General features: G+C 39.6%; 1 protein-coding gene across 10 annotated transcripts in view; it reads left to right on the top strand.

The window, feature by feature from the left end:
- Positions 1 to 16,553, top strand: part of EPS8 (EGFR pathway substrate 8, signaling adaptor) — a 188,473-nt gene that overhangs the window by 105,552 nt on the left and 66,368 nt on the right. For all 10 annotated transcript variants that reach the window (XM_070049440.2, XM_070049441.2, XM_089303877.1 and 7 more), the window contains one exon: positions 14,852 to 14,924. In XM_070049440.2, the coding sequence (XP_069905541.2) occupies positions 14,866 to 14,924 (59 nt within the window). In that variant the 5' untranslated portion in view covers positions 14,852 to 14,865. The remainder of the gene's footprint in view (positions 1 to 14,851; positions 14,925 to 16,553) is intronic.

Here is a 16,553-nt window from a genome sequence, read left to right as displayed (position 1 = left end):
TTTTAGGAAAGACTTTATGAAAATGTAATTGCACTCATTTTACCTCTATTAAACAATTTCATGGAGTCTTTTAGTACATATATTTCTTTCATAATCATTCATATCATTTCATAGTATGTCCTGATGCTTTATAAAATATGTTGCCTTAAAGTTGGATGTACAAGTCAATTCTGGATTTCCTGGTTGCTATTATGGAGTTGGAAAAATGTCCCCTAGGAGAACTATGCTGTGACAGGCCTGATCTTTGAAAGCAGAAGTCAAGATGATGTCACACCCTTTTAGAATTTTAGGATCCTTTTGAAACTCTAGGGGCCACTTCTTGATTTTGGTCCCTTTGCTGTATCTTGATACTATTTCTAATAGTCCTGATTGTCTCCTACCTTTACTTCATGTTGCCAGATACTGGTTAATTTTCTTTCTTGCTTACCCATGAAGCTAACACATCAGTTGTTTGTGTAAATGTATGGGTTGAGTTTTCATATAACAAAAGAGAAAAATAAAACCCTTGTACCTCTTTTTAGATATTATGTGACCATATGATTTTGGATTAAAAAAACAAAACTCTGTATTCATTTTCCTTTCTGTGGCTAAGTGGTTAAATTTTAGTTCACTCTACTTATTATTTCTTTGACATTGGGTGTGTAATTAAACTTTGTACCAAGCTTAAGTCATCTGCAAAGCAAGGGTAAGAATGGTTCCTACTTCATGGAGTCACTGTGATAATGAAAACAAAATAACACACGCATGTATTTTATTTGAACTTTAGCTGCCGCTGTTCCTCAGTCTCTTGCTCCTTCTCTTCTCATGACTATTAGCAACAGCAGTAGGGGTTCAGTTTTCCAAGTGTGTCACTTATATAAAATCTGGTTTAAGCTGGTGGTCAGCAGTTATATCAGCTAATTTCATCAAGAACTGGCATCATTTAGAAAAGCTAAACTTACTGATTTGAGAAACTTTTAATTAAGTCCAATCATACTTGGTGCCCAAGTGTTCCCTTCTTTAGAGTATAGACGATTTTTCTAGTTGCTTTAAGATGGGATCTCTGGCAACTGGAGAGAAAGAAATGCTAGTGTGACATTACCAGACCTTGTGAGAATTCCCTGTTTAAATTTCCTCTTCTGGGGCCGGCACCTTGGCGCAGTAGGTTAATCCTCTGCCTGCGGCGCCGGCATCCCATATGGGTGCCGGTTCTACTCTTGGCTGCTTCTCTTCCAATCCAGCTCTCTGCTGTGGCCTGGGAAAGCAGTGGAAGATGGCCCAAGTTTTGGGGCCCCTGCACCCACATGGGAGACCGGGAAGAAGCTCCTGGCTCTTGGCTTTGGATCAGCATAGTTGTGGCCATTTGGGAAGTGAACCAATGGACCAAGGACCTTTCTCTCTGTCTTTCCCTCTCACTGTCTGTAACTCTGCTTCTCAAATAAATAAATAAAATCTTTAAAAAAATTTCCTCTTCCTTCTGACCTCAAATATCTCACGTCCCTTAGCAAATCCATCTGAAATTCCCGAATAAAATCCACACCATACCATCCAGAACTGGAAGGTTTTGGGTGATTCTCTCTTCCTCTGCTGATCCAAACAGCCTTTCCTACCAGTAATTCATGATCAGCAGAGTTTCTGCTCTGTTTCAATTTCAAGTGCTCAAGTCCAGGGATCCAGTTCCTGGTAAATGTATTTTATTTTATTGGAGGGGGGTGGTTGTTTTATAAATTGGTACCAAAGTGGACATGCTACTGTAGCAAAGTTCCATTTCTGGACAAATGGTATTGAAGTTCAGTTTTTCTAACTTCTCATAAAATTCCAGTTCTTAAACATGAATTACCTGAAGTAAGTATTTGAGATTTTTGTTCTCTTGTTTGTGCATGTACTTCTGCATGCCTGCTAGCCTTCATTTTGTTTTGTTTCTATTCAGACAGTTACCCAAAATAGGGTCAATAACAGCATTGTTGTTCACAATAATTTTGTATAACTTTTTGGTCAACAGTGTAATTTTTTTTGTGACTATCTAGAAGCATTGAAAAAAACTTTAATAAAATGCATAAATACTTTGTTTTGCTGATTCAGTCTTTATTCTGGAATCTAAATGGGGAAATCTCGGGATAGTGTTTAGAGTAAATCTGTCAGCCCCAGACTTGTAGCAGTTCATATCTAGATTCGGCCCAGCCTGAATTTGTATCTTTAAAAATACTATCTCTTTTATTAACGTAAGTTAATTATGTTTATTTTATGCTGCTTTTCCACCAGATTATAAAGTCTGTAATGGTAAGAACTGGTTTGTTTTATTAACTGTGCCCTCAGTATCTAGAGCTATCTAGTCCAGTATGGGAGCCATTTGGTTAAGTGTAATAAAATTTAAAATTCAGTTTCTCACTTGGCACTGACTAGCACACTTCCATCATGGAAAAATGTAGTGTTGGGTGGTGCTTGCCTAGAGCAGTGAAGGGAACATAATGGTTTCATAGTAAGTACTTGTTAAATGAGCGAACAAGTGAATAAATTAATATTCCAACCAGCTGATGCCAATCAATATTGAATGACTGTTGTTTCAATAATCATTTTTAAAGCTCAGTTTGACTTTTAATTCATTGGTGTTGACATTACCCCAGCCCACTTCACAATATTGGCTTTATTAATGAATAAAAAAGAAAGTACATAATAGTGAATAAAAGCTTAACTTGCCCAATATTAACCATGGTGCATGTTAGCTGTCAATGTCATGGTCAGTTTACCTTTACTTAAACTTTTTTATAAGTCCAAAATTGCTCATTATATGGTAATAAGTTCTTAGAACCTCTTAAGGTGGTAAAAGCTAAGATAATAATCATAAGATATTTTGCACAGTGACTGATAAACTAAAATAATTATGAAATGAGAATTTTTAAATTTTTTAAATTTATTGGAAAGACAGTGTTACAGAGAAAGGGAGAGACAGAAATCTTCCATTTTCTGGTTCACTCCCCAAATGGCCACTATAGCCAGGGCTGGGCCGGACCAAAGCCAAGAGCCAGGAGCTTCCTCCAGATCTCTGACGTGGGTGCAGTGGCCTAAGGATTCGGGCCATCCTCTCCTGCCTTCCCAGGCACATTACAGGAAGTTGGATCAGAAGTGGAGCAGCCAGGACCCAAACCAGCACCCATATGGGATGCTGACATGGGCAGCTTAACCTGCTATGCCACAATGCTGTCCCCAACATTGGTATTCTTACAGTAGTAAATTTATTATGCCATAATTTACCCCAGTTTAGGGGATGATTTCATGGTTATGAGGAAATTTACTGCTATTTTTGAGAACTCCCTGTGTAATTTAGCAACATTTTTTTTCAGAAGTAATACTGTCTGTAATTAAAGCTTATATTTACTGCATTTTAAATAAAAAATTTAATGGTCTCAATTGGATTTAGCCCATTGGATTTAACTTCTGTTCATCTTCTAATGTTTATGATTGTAAATCTGTAAACTTGAGAGAAGAAAGTTTCATAAGCAATTAAATCACAAGTTTTTTCATGCACAATAATGCCTAACTGAGTTGAGGGTATTGCCTCACTTCTGTGCCCTACAGTGTTGTTTCTCTTCTGGGATTTGAAAACAGCATATGTTGTTAAAACAACAAGATGTAGTGAAACATGCACTACCAAAATATCAGCTGACTTTATCTAATGTAAACTTCCTTCCTTTTTTGTGTGTTACTTTCACTCTGGCTGATTTGGTACCTTTATTTTTACTATAAACTTGTACTCATATTTCACAGTTCATGAACCTCTCAAGTTCATATTAGAGGTGACTTGAATTTTTCATTAACACATTGTTGTTAAGGTTAGGTCATCAAAATACACTACAGAAAAATGCCCATATGTTTAGCACATACATTTGTTTCACTTTTTCCAAATAAAATAATAGTAAAGGGATTTTAGAAAGGCATAAAGCGGGGAGGGGGGGCTTTTGCAACAGTGGTTAAGATGCTGCTTGGAATCTTATATAGGAGGGCCTGGCTCAAGCTCCTCTGCTTCTGGTCCTCTGCTTCTGCTACCTGGTTGTGCACACCCTGGGAGGCGGTAGTAATGGCTGAAGTACATGAATCCCTGCCATTCAGATGGAAGACCTGGGTTGAGTCCACGCTCCTGATTTTGGACTGGCCTAGTTCTGGCTATTGTAGGCATTTGGGAAGCTAACCAGTGGATTGAAGATATTTCCTCTCTCTCCTCTCCCTTTTCCCCTCTCCTTTCTCTCCTCCCCTTCTCCTCTCCTCTGGCCCCACTCTCCTCTTATCTCCCCTCCCCTTCCCTCCCCTCCTCTCCCTTTCTGCCTTTCAAATAGTTAGACATTTAAAAATGCAGAAACTCAGTGAGACAAGGGGATAATTAAGACTACCTGGCAGCCCTAAGAGTCTGAAACCTAACCTACTTGCAAGGGGCACTGAAAAGTAGCCTGATTTCTGAAAGGCTCTCTGGTGAGGGCTAGGCTGATGACAGGAAGGCTGAGTGAGAGCATAGCTCAGATCTAAGCAACTTAGATCTCAGATGCTTCCCATCCTGTAGTAGTACTGGTGGTTTATTATTCTATGGGGAATGTGGACCAGAGGGCTATAAGCTGGGGGTGCTTGGCCCAGATAGAGGGTGGACGATTAGTGAAATACCACACAGTGAGACACACCAGCCCACTTCTTCCACTTATCTTCAAAGTTTGGCAGTCAGCTTCATATACTGCAGGTGTTAATTTGTTGGATGCTGCTTTGGAAAGCCTGATCTATCTGTGCGAAAGACCATGGATACTGATAGGTTCAGTCTCCCAGCAGGATTGTTCTATAGTGAAGCCTACCTGTTTCCCATCCATCTATACTGGCTATTTTTTAAATTTAATTGTGTTTATTTGAGAGAGAGAGACACACACAGAGACAGAGATATCCCATCTACTGATTCACTCACTAAATATGCTGGCAACAGCTGAGGCTGGACCAAGCCAAAGCCAGAAGTCTGTAACTCATTCTGTATCCCCCACACAGGTGACAATGACACAAGCACTTAAACCATCTCCTGCTTTGGCCCACACTGCACATTAGCAGAAAGCTGGAATAGTGAGCAGAGCTGGAATATGAACGCAGGTGATAGGGACTCCAGGGGCCCCTGGAAAGGAAAGAAAAACATGTGAAAGAAAAAAAAAAACATACCTGACCTAACTCTCCAGAAGCCCTGAAGGAGGGGGAAGTGTGAGATGGGAGAAACATAATGTTATCTTCAGATGTTATTGAAGATAATTGAGCACTATGCAGACTTCTGCACAAAACAGTCTGCTACAACATCAGTCCCTGATCGGTTCATGTAGAATGACTGATTAGCATATACCTTGATCAATCAGAGAAAACTTTGTTCTTTAAAAACACATAAAAGGCTGAGCCAGTCTTGACAGGTAGCCCTCTAGGGCAGGCAGGCCTTCCCCGCCGCCAGAGACCTTTCCTCACTCCAGTTTTATCCATGTGTCTCATTCTTTGTGGTTGCGAGACAAAGAACCTGGCAGAGGAGAGGAGTGGTAACACAGAAGATGGTAATACTCGCCAAATCTGGCAGAGAGGAGAAGCTGTGCCCCAGTGCAGAGAGCTGTAACACGAGAGCTGTGATGCTCCTGAAGAATTTGGTGAAAAGGTGAATCTGCCCCCTCTCTCCAAGAGAAGACACAGAACCCTCCTGCCGCTACTCCTGCAACACTACCACCAGAGCTCCTGCAACACAAGCACTCAAGTACAGGGTGCTGGTGACCCAAGAAGCATCTTAACCACTACTTAAGATACCCACCTCTTCACAAATTTCTGATCATGTTTTTAGTATTGTATCTTAAATGTGGCCAGTGACCAAAAACCACCCAAAATTTGATGCAATTCAGAAATCAAAGCAAAGCTAGAGAAAAGAAGAAAATTGGCAGGAATAGAGATGGTGAAGGGAGAGGAGGATTTCAGAAAGCCTGAAGATTGAGAATCACAATGACTATCTGACGTTCAGCAACAGCACTGGAGACAGAACAGCAGTGGCTTCAAAACTGTGCTGCACAAGGTTTCCAGTCTATCATTTTAAAACCAGGACAAACTGTCAATCACATATAAAGGCAGAATGAACATGTTTTCAGTCACGTAAAGCTTCAAAAATGTGCCATTCTCATACTCCTCCTCAGGATGTTCCTAAGAGTGTGTTCCACCAAAATAAGAAAGGGAAAGCATGAAAGACAGAGTTGGGACCCAGGAAGCAAGGAGAAAGATAAAGGAATGCAAAGGTGGATGATGAATTTGAATTTCATCATGGAGATGCACAGGTGACCTAGAGAGGAATCCACTGAGATCAGAGCAGAGCATTTGGGATCCTGGGGGGAAAGGCCTGCAGGGAGAGAAACATGACAGAATACTGATACAATAGATCATGTTCAGATGTGCTAAAGGAGGCTTTACTCCTGGTCAGTAGTAAAGCATTGAAATTAATGAAGTCTGCAGAGGAAACTTTAGAGTTGGGGGATGATAATTATTAATGAAGACAAAGTTTTGTTCAAAGAGGGCAATGCATTCTTAATATATTGTGAATAGCATTTACATAGACAAGTAAACCCTGAATATTGGTCTAAGAGTGATTTGAAAAGAGCACTCTCATGCTGTCTGTGATGCAGATTCTCCTTCCACTTGCAGTCTCATGCCTCATTACCTTTTCCCAAGTCAGTTATTCCTCAGCCACGCCAAACTGTGCAGGTGGCTGTTCCTAGGTTGACAAAGCCATGTCTTATCTTTGCACTTCTCGCTTTGCTTCTGCTCACCACCGTGCTCACGCCTTATGGACTCTGCATGTAGGCTTTTCTCCCCTGAATGCCCTTTCCTACTCAGCCTGAGGTGCACCCTTGCATTCTGACTTTGGGCTTGCTGCATTGCACTGTACCTGACCCATTGAGTATCTCTTCCTTCCCCACAACACCCCCCCCAATATGACATAATTCTGAAGATGCTTTATCATTTGCCCTAAAATTTCTCCATAAAATAATAAAGTTATCAAGAAAGGTTTTGGTGATTTTTTAGTCTTCGTCATTTGGATGAGGTGTCAGGGATTTGCATTCTTAGTAGCATTACCCACTGACAAATTTGGGTTATTTTTGTATTCAGCCAAGTGTTACTGGAATGGATTTTGTTCTGTTTTGACTCTTCTTCTCTGCATCACTTTCTAATAGCACGTTAGAACTACCTAAGTTCTTGACAATAAGTGAAAAATAGTGTTTTGAAAGGAGTGCATCTTTAACTTTGGGATCAAACTGTTAAAGCTCACTGAGTCATATGAAGAAGGAGCTCTTCAGAAAGATTAATGAATCTGATCTTACTTGTCCACTTGTCCAATCATGGACTTTCCATGGACTTGTAAAATTATGCACGTTGATGCACTCTAATTTCTTTCTTTCTTTTTTTTTTCTTTTTTTTTTTTTTTTGACAGGCAGAGTGGACAGTGAGAAAGGTCTTCCTTCGCCATTGGTTCACCCTCCAATGGCCACCGTGGTCGGCCTGCTGCAGCTGGCGCACTGCACTGATCTGAAGCCAGGAGCCAGGTACTTCTCCTGGTCTCCCATGGGGTGCAGGGCCCAAGCACTTGGGCCATCCTCCACTGCACTCCCTGGCCACAGCAGAGAGCTGGCCTGGAAGAGGGGCAACCGGGACAGAATCCGGTGCCCCGACCGGGACTAGAACCTGGTGTGCTGGCACCGCAAGGTGGAGGATTAGCCTATTGAGCCGTGGCGCCGGCCACACTCTGATTTCTAAACAAAGTTTACAAAGTATTCTGTTAGAGCAAATACCTGACCCCATATAACCATTATGTTGGCAGTTGGGCCTATAAAAGCATATGTTGGTAAAATAGAACAAATGAAAATAATAATCCTTGATCAGATATAATACCTCTCTGTTGTCATCAAAATAATCGATGGTTGAATAGTATGGCAAACAGGAACAAAGCTGAGATAAGAAATAAGATTTTTATAAAATAAGTGAGGACTAGTTTTGGAATTTTGTAAGTGTGTGTATTATGATACAATAGAAAGCTTTATTTGGCCTTTTTTTTTTAAAAAAAAAATAAGATTTATTTGTTTGAAAGGCAGAGTTATGGAGAGGTAGATAGAGAGATCTCCTATCCGTTGATTTACTCCCCAAATTGTTACAAAGGCCAGGGTTGGGCCAGGCCAGAGCTAGGAGCTTCTTCTGCATCTCCCATATGGGTGTCAGGAGCCCAAATACTTGTCATCCTCTGCTGCTTCCCTGGTACAGCTGGGAGCTGGGATCAAGTGAAGCAACTGAGACTTGAACCAGTGCCCATTTGGGATGCCAGCATTGCAGGCAGTAGTTTAATCCGTTATACCACAACACTGGCCCAAATTAACCTTTTTTAAAGACTAAAATTCCATTGCCTTTTCTAAATGTCCTCTTTGGCTTAAAGATTAAGTTTCTTCATGTTGTAACCTTAGGCAGATGTATTTATGATTTAGAAAAGTAGGATAGAATCAGCATATCAGTCTTTGGAAGGTGACATTACCTGCTTTGTAGGCTGTAACCACTTATATATCTTTTGGGCATTTTGTAAAACATCCATAATCTTAAGGAGCTCTACTGAAAATAGAGTAAGTCACCTGTTGTATTCTGTTTACCATCTAATGTTCTTTCCTCTAAGTAATGCAGAAAAGGTACTCATGTGGTGAACAAGATAGTTAAATATTAACGTTTTATCTCATCTGTGGGCTAGAACTCTTCTAACTATACCTGTAATGTTTTATGATTTACCATTTTTAGAGGCCATTTAATTACATCAGAATGCAATTTGAATTCAGGAGTTTCAGTCTCATTAACAATGATTTTATAGCTTGTTCTCCACTCCTCCTCTCTGCAGCTGGTCAGGTTATATCAAGCCCTAGTAGCTCTTGATTTATTTGCCTTTTTAAATATGTTGGCTTTTAGTATTTTAGCATAGGGTGCTACTACAGAAAAAGTATGTCTAGCAGGGCTGGCACTGTAGTGTAATATGTTCAGCCTCTGTCTGCAGCGCTTGGCATCCCAGATGGGCACCAGTTCGTGTCCCGATGGCTCCTCTTCCAATCCAGCTCTCTGCTATGGCCTAGGAAGGCAATGGAAGACGGCCGAAGTGCTTGGGCCCCTGCACCCACATGGGAGACTCATAAGAAGCTCCTGGCTTCGGTCTGGCCCAGCTCCGGCCATTGCAGCCATTTGGGGAGTGGACCAGCAGATGGAATATCTTTCTCTCTGTCTCTCCCTCTTGCTGTAACTCCAGCTCTCAAATAAATAAATAAAATCTTTTTTGGCTGGTGCTGTGGCTCACTTGGCTATCCTCACCTGCAGCGCCGGCACCCCGGGTTCTAGTCCCTGTTGGGGTGCTGGGTACTAGTCCCGGTTGCTCCTCTTCCAGTCCAGCTCTCTGCTGTGGGCTGGCGGGGGCAGCAGAGGATGGCCCAAGTGCGTGGGTCCCTGCACCCGCATGGGAGACCGGGAGGAAGCACCTGGCTCCTGGCTTTGGATCGGCGCAGCTCCGGCCATAGCGGCCATTTAGGCAGTGAACCAACGGAAGGAAGACCTTTCTCTCTGTCTCTCACTGTCTATAACTCTACCTGTCAAATAAAAATAATAAAAAAAAGATTCATTTAAAAAATCTTTTTTAAAAAAAGAAAAGAATGCCTAACAATGAAAATAATGTGTGACCCTAACATTCCAGTGGATTTTGTAGATTTCTGCTCAATGACACAAAGTTGAATTTGGGAACCTTTCCATTCACTATGGTTCTTGGAATGTCAGTGAATGCTCTCTTTTAAGAGTAATTTACAAAAAAGTAGAGATTTGGTGATGCACTACGGTAGGTAGAATAGATTTCTCCACTTCTTATTTCAAAGTTTTGTCCCTTGAAATCTATTCAATTGCGAACTGTACTGGCAGAAAAGAATGCTCTAGTTTTACTTTCTATCCTGGGAGAAAATGCCCACAGAGAATATTTTGCCTCTTCTAAGAATCCATCCCCAACAATTTTTCTCCTGGGGATGTCCCAACTTCTTTGCTAGAGTTTACTTTTTAATATTCTGATCATCTTTTGGTGGTGTTCTCCAAGGTTCTTTGTTAACTGGGTCTCTCTATGTCTCTATGCCCTCATTTCTCTTGTTTCTGCTTTTTTTTTTTAAAGCTGTACTTTGTACCTTTTACAGAATTGCTGCATAGCTCAATTCTTACCTGGATTGCCTGAAATAGCAGTTCTACAGAACAGAATTCATCAAGAGTTCCTATTTGATGAATTTGAGCCCTTCTTTATTGCTTTTCCTTCATTTCATTTTTTAAGATTTTATTTATTTATTAGAGAGGTAAAATTACAGAAAGAGAGGGAGAGACACAGAAAAAGGTCCTCCATACATTGGTTCACTCTCCAAATGGCTGCAGCGACTTGAGCTGGGCCAATCTGAAGCCAGGAGTTCTTTTCCAGGTCTCCTACCTGAGTGCAGGGGCCCAAGCACTCGCGCTGTCTTCTGCTGCTTTCCCTGGCCATAACATAGAGCTGGATTGGAAGAGGAGCAGCCAGGACATGAATTGGCATCCATATGGGATACCAGCACCACAGGTGGAGGCTCAGCCCACTACACCACAGCACCAGCCCCCATCATTTCAATTTAATTCGAAAACAAAAAGGCTGAACACAGAATAAATAAATAAGTGAAGGAGAATAGATCTCTCATACAACAGAATTCTAAATAATGTGTGCAAAGCCTCTCTCTTCAGTGAAGTGGAGCCTAACTCTGTCCTTTAAAGCATGGCCTGTGCTTAAGTGTCTTCCTTTCAAAGAGTATGGTGTTAGCCACAGAGGTCGCTATACAGTGGGGTAACCTGACACACACTTTCTTGGTCAGTGACTTAAAAATACCAGGGAGAAGTCACGCGAATAGCACATCCCTGCATATCATGGAATAAGAATGACAGGTTATTTCCATGGACTTCCTCCCCCAAACCTGAAAATCCACTCTAGTCATGAGAAAGAACATGAGAGAACCCAGCTGAAGATCATCCTACAGAATATCCACATGCAGCAGTGCACACAGAACTGTCAGAGTTGTTCCTGCGTTTGAATTGTAACCAGTGCAGTCATGACCATGCGTTCCGTTTTCACTGTGAAAATTGCTATCAGATGCAAACAAAAGCAAAGGAAAGGCATTCCAGAATTTTAATTGTTTCTATTTTGGAATCTAAAACTTTTCTAATACAAATTTAACTTGCTGCTCTAGCCTTATTATGACCTTATTTCCTCTTTTTACAATGGTTTCTCACATTCTATTTATTTTTCTTTGAAAATTGTAGGCTTTAACAATTTTGCTGTGTTTAACTTAGATATTAAAATTTATCATCGTATGCTTGTAATTGACAAGTAATGCTATTTTGTTTGAAAATTGGGAAGAAAATTGTAATAACCATGGCTTAGAAGAAGTGTTTTCATAATGAGAGCCTAAGTGCTCCTATTTCAGATCAGATAGTTGGAGCTTTTATGGTGTTAATGTACACTGTTAGTTAGAATTAAACAACTGATTTAGTATAATTAACTGCTTATGAGTTCTTAAACTGATAAAGAATACTTGGTCTCATTTTTAAGTTGCTTGAACAATATGAAAATAAAGCACCTAATTTTTCGGTAAGAATTGATTGTTCTTTAGATTGTATATTTAGTCTATATAGGAATAAATTACATGTTTTTAAAAAGCCTAAGAAGAAAAGACAAATATTGGTAATTGTTCCTTTTGCAAGGTGTTTACTGTAATTGCTCTGTTTAAATATTTGAAAGCCTCCATGTTGCCACATGAACAATTGTGACAAGTGGGGGAAGTTTCTATATTTAAAATTTAATTTAGCAAATTGACATTTTCTATTCCCTTTTCTAATATTCTCCTATTCTGACAGATCACTATTTTAAAACAAAATGCAAGACACCCATTTGACTGTCATGTAGAATTAAACATGAAAAGATGAGATGCTGTGACTATCACTTTTCATGAAAACCAGCTGCTCTGATTTTGAAACGCAAACCAGATCAAAATTGATCCAGGGAGTTTTAATGTAGACACTGAGTGAGCCACCTTGTTTTGAAAGAACACTTTTTTTCTTGTTGTGGTTAACTTTGAAGCAAACTTCCACGTCCGTCTCGTTTGATCATTACACCAGCTCTGTGAGCTTGACGTACCAAGAATTACCTCTGTGTTACTGATGAGAAGATTGAGCCAGAGGCTTGACATGCCTAGGCCATTCAGTGCCAGAAATAGTGTTAGAATTCCAGTCTCTAATTGCAGTTGCCTACGTCCTAATAAGCCCATTAGCCTTTGGTCCATAATGTTATTCCAGGCCTCTTGGCCCCAGTTCTTGAATGCAGCAATGGTGTACTCCTATAGGCTTATGAGAACTAATTGTGAAATGCTTTGGAATTTTGTAAACTGCCGTTAAACCGCTGATAGCTTGAAATCTGCCATTGTGGGAATATTTATACCGTAGAAATCAGTAAGCACTGACATATCAGCCCCACCCCCACTCCCCATAGGTTTGTAGCACACTGTTTATTGTATCTAGTCTGGACTGATGCAGGAAAGCAAAAAAAAAATAATAATAAAATAGACTATGACTATGTACTACAAACATGTATTTATAAGTGCAGTAGTTACCAGGGTAGAGGTCAGTATTTCTCAGTTTCTTGCTTTAGAAGTTTGCATTTAAGTAGTGAATAATTAAGAACAGCACTATCCAAAAAGCTTTGATTTCAACTTGAATGTTGGAGGATGATTGCAAATCATTCCTTAAGAACTGGGTCAAGTCCCAGATCTTCCCAGGAGCTGTGGCAGTCTGCAGGGCTTTTCCTTGTCTCAGCCTCTGTTGGATTTAAAACAGAGCCACATGTTTTACTTATTTACTATTTGTCTCACATGAATTAATTTTGTCTCCTGAAGAGGACAAACCCTTTGACAAACCACTCAACCCTTTGAAAACAGAGAAATAGACTTCTCTATTTTAGAAAAAATATATTATGAACACCTATTCAATTCTTGGTGTACTTCTTATTTTTTTTAAAGATTATTTATTTGAAAGAGTGATGGGAGGGAGGGAGGAGAGAGGAGTGAAAGGACAGGGAGGGAGAGAAGGGAACCTGCATTCACTGGATCACTCACCAGGGAACTCCCTCAGCGTCTTCCCTGTGTATGACAGGGATGGAAGCACCGAGGCCATCATCCACTGCCTTCCCAGGTGCATTAGGAGAAACTGCATTGGAAGCAGAGCAGTCAGGACTCAAATGGGCACTCTGATATGTAATGGGGCATCTCAAGTGGTGGCATAACTCCTTGCACCAACCACCTGCCCCCCTTCTTATTTCTTGAGAAACAACAGTTGTCAATCAAAATCACCTGTTCTTTTGGAGCTACTAGTCTAGCAAAGAGTCAGGAATTTAAAGAAATGAAAATTTGTGACTGTGGCAAGTGCTTTGAAAAAATTTGTTTAGAGTGTGGAGGGTTTCTTATGGTGGGGTTTTATCTGTTCAAGAAGGTCAGTAAAAACATTCCTGAGAGCATTGTGATTGAACTGAGGGCTGAAGAAAAGAATCAACTTACCAGGTCTCAAATGTGATGTTTTTATGCAGCCTTTCTATCCTCTTCCAATCTGAAATAAATTCCTGGCCATCTGCCCTTCTGCAGCCTGAATTTCTCTTTATAATAGTAATTGTAATTTATACCTTTATATTTATTTACTAAGTGCCTGTTTTTCTCCACCAGACAGTTGGGCCTATGGACCCATGTCTGTTTTGTTCACGTTAGGAGTCCTAGTGGCTGTCATAGAGCCTGACATGGCCATGCCCTGTTGGTTAGTGCTTCTACTCCTTTTGCTCTTATCTTGTAATAAAATAGGGCATATCTAGCCTAACTCTTAGTGATTGAGAGGGCATAACAATGTAATGTGTATACAAAGACAAAAGTCAGGAAAACACAAGATTCAGAAAAATTTAGTGACACAGAACCCAGGGAAGAGCAAATATCCTGGAGTAGAAATAAACCAGGTGTAGCTGTGTTGGTCTAGAAGGAAAAAAAGAAAAGGCCATTTCAGTTGGCAGAAAGAAAGTTTTACTTATTATTCATTTGAATGAAACACCTTGTTCCACTTGTAAAATAGATTTTAAAAATGGTCTCTGAAGTTAAATATCGGGCGTTGATTTGTAAAAGTATTTTCTTGAGAAAAGAGTAATGTGTAAATCAGCACTTTGTTGAAAAAAAGATATATTCAAGCGTATGCTTATAGGATGTTGGCAGATGTGCTTTGAAGGCAGGGAGAAATGAAAGGAAGAAGGAAGGAGCCAGGAAAGAGAACCAGGAGAGCAGTTCACAGGACGTTTCCATTTTATCTCTAAGTGATCGGACTCGGGCTGGTATTTTTTCTGTTTGTGCTCTTCTGTACAAGTTTCCAGATGTCATGATTCTGTTTTACAATAAAGCAATAAAATATTATCTCACAACATAAACAATTGGTAAGAAGTTTGGACAGAGTATATATGAACATGATACAATGCTTAGAGGACTGAGGACTACATTTTAGATTTTTTTTTTACTCACCTAGATTTGCTTGAAATGTTAGTGTGTTAACGTTCAATACCAATTGGGTCTTTGCTTCTATGTCCACCTCTACCCTTGGAGCCTGATCTTGAGTGGGGAGATCTTTAACTCTGTGTCTCTAGTATCATCCCTGCAAGGGACCCATATTTGTTGAATGAATAACTTGAGACTGAAGTGTATTGCTGCTTTTATTACCTTTAATCTGTGAACTTTTATTTTTTTTCCAAACATAGGAGTGAAAGATAGGATGAACGGTCATATTTCCAATCATCCCAGTGGTTTTGGAATGTACTCATCTCCAGTGAAGTAAGTTGAAATATTTATATTTATTCTATGGAGGGATTTGAGTTGGTGATTTTAATTGCTAATTGATTTTTGATTTATTTGAATGACAGAGACAGAAAGATATTCACTCCCAAATACTGATAATAGCTGGGCTGGGTTAAGAGTCAGGAGACTCAATCTGGGTCTCCCTCCTGGATGGCAGGGACCAAAGTATTTGGACCAGCACCTCTTCCTTCCATGCTGTGCATTAGCAGAAAGCTATAATTGGAAGTGGGGCTGAAATTTAAACCCTAGAACTTGGATATAGATAAGGATATCCCAAGCAATGTTTTAACTGCTATGCCAAATGACTGCACTTTGGTTTACATTTTAAATGAAAATGTTTCATTTCTTAATGTACTTTTATGTCATTAATATGTACTAACATGTTATCATTAAAAGTTTACTGTTTCTGATAAAGAGTAAAATGATGAAGTAATTATTAACCCCAGTGACAGAGATCTCAGAATTGGGCGATGTTTCAGTCTGATATTTTTACCATTATGGTTTTTTAGAGTCAAATATATACTCTATTTCAGAACTTTGAGTGTTTCTGAAGCATCCTATTACTGTTATTCATACAATATTGGCATTGGAGGAGGATTAAATGTCATTTAGATGAGAACACCAATATAGCTAACACCAATATAGCTAACAGGCTATAAAATGAAACAAATGAAAAAGATCAGGCAAACAAATAATCCCAGCAGCCTAGGTATAACCTGAAATTATAACCTTGACTCAAGTGACCATTGTCATATATATTGTGGTTGATCCTGGTCCTTGATATTGGCTATTGTGGGATATATTTCACTAATCAGCTTCCTTGACAGGTGATACTACTAGATGGAGAGAATGAAGATCTTATTTTTAAGCATGATGTAAAAACCTTCAGTCTGGCTGCCTTTTCTTCTCCATGCATTCCTCAGTTCTTGAGCACATCCCATTAACTGCACTTTGCTGCTTCTTGAGTCAGTTCCCTATGCTTTCTCCTCACTTGGTTCTCCACCTGTCTACAGAAGTTCTTTGCATTCTTTTTGGGTTCAGCTTGGTGGTCAAGACTTAGACAACTTGTTGCAAAGTTACTCCTTTAATCTTAACATATTAACAGCTGTTAGTTTTACCCAGATGTGGAATTCTGTGGTAACTCTTTTTATTATTTGTTCCCCTCCCATACTCCTTATTTTCCTAGGTTTGGGGGCTTAATGAATGTTTAATGAATAAATGAATAAGTTTCAAATAAATCAGTATTTATTTCATGTAACATATTAGTAACAGAAAGGTAGTTATAGATAAAGTAGATCAGATTTAATGATAAAGTGTTATTTGAATTAATGGCATTTTAAATATTTGTAAAAAAATGTGTATTTCATGCTTAAATCATTGGGAACTTGTAACTGTACGGCTACTTAGAACATGCTTGAATGTAGCAAACTCACTCTCTTCTAAGAGTTTCAGCCTTGATGGATGTTTATGGCCCCAGTTCTGATTTGCTACTTGAGTGGAGAATGTGATTTGCACAACTTTGGTCCTCACTGGGTTTGAGTGGTTTGTATTCTGTTTCTTCGCTGCTTACCAGGGCAAAATGTGTATAAAATATGATTATTATGT

Source organism: Oryctolagus cuniculus, chromosome 9 (assembly GCF_051225735.1).
Source record: "Oryctolagus cuniculus isolate XC-2025 breed Fujian yellow rabbit chromosome 9, ASM5122573v1, whole genome shotgun sequence".
Taxonomy (NCBI): Eukaryota; Metazoa; Chordata; class Mammalia; order Lagomorpha; family Leporidae; genus Oryctolagus; species Oryctolagus cuniculus.
The sequence above is the reverse complement of the archived record's forward strand: the minus strand, read 5'-3'. Positions and strand labels throughout refer to the sequence as shown.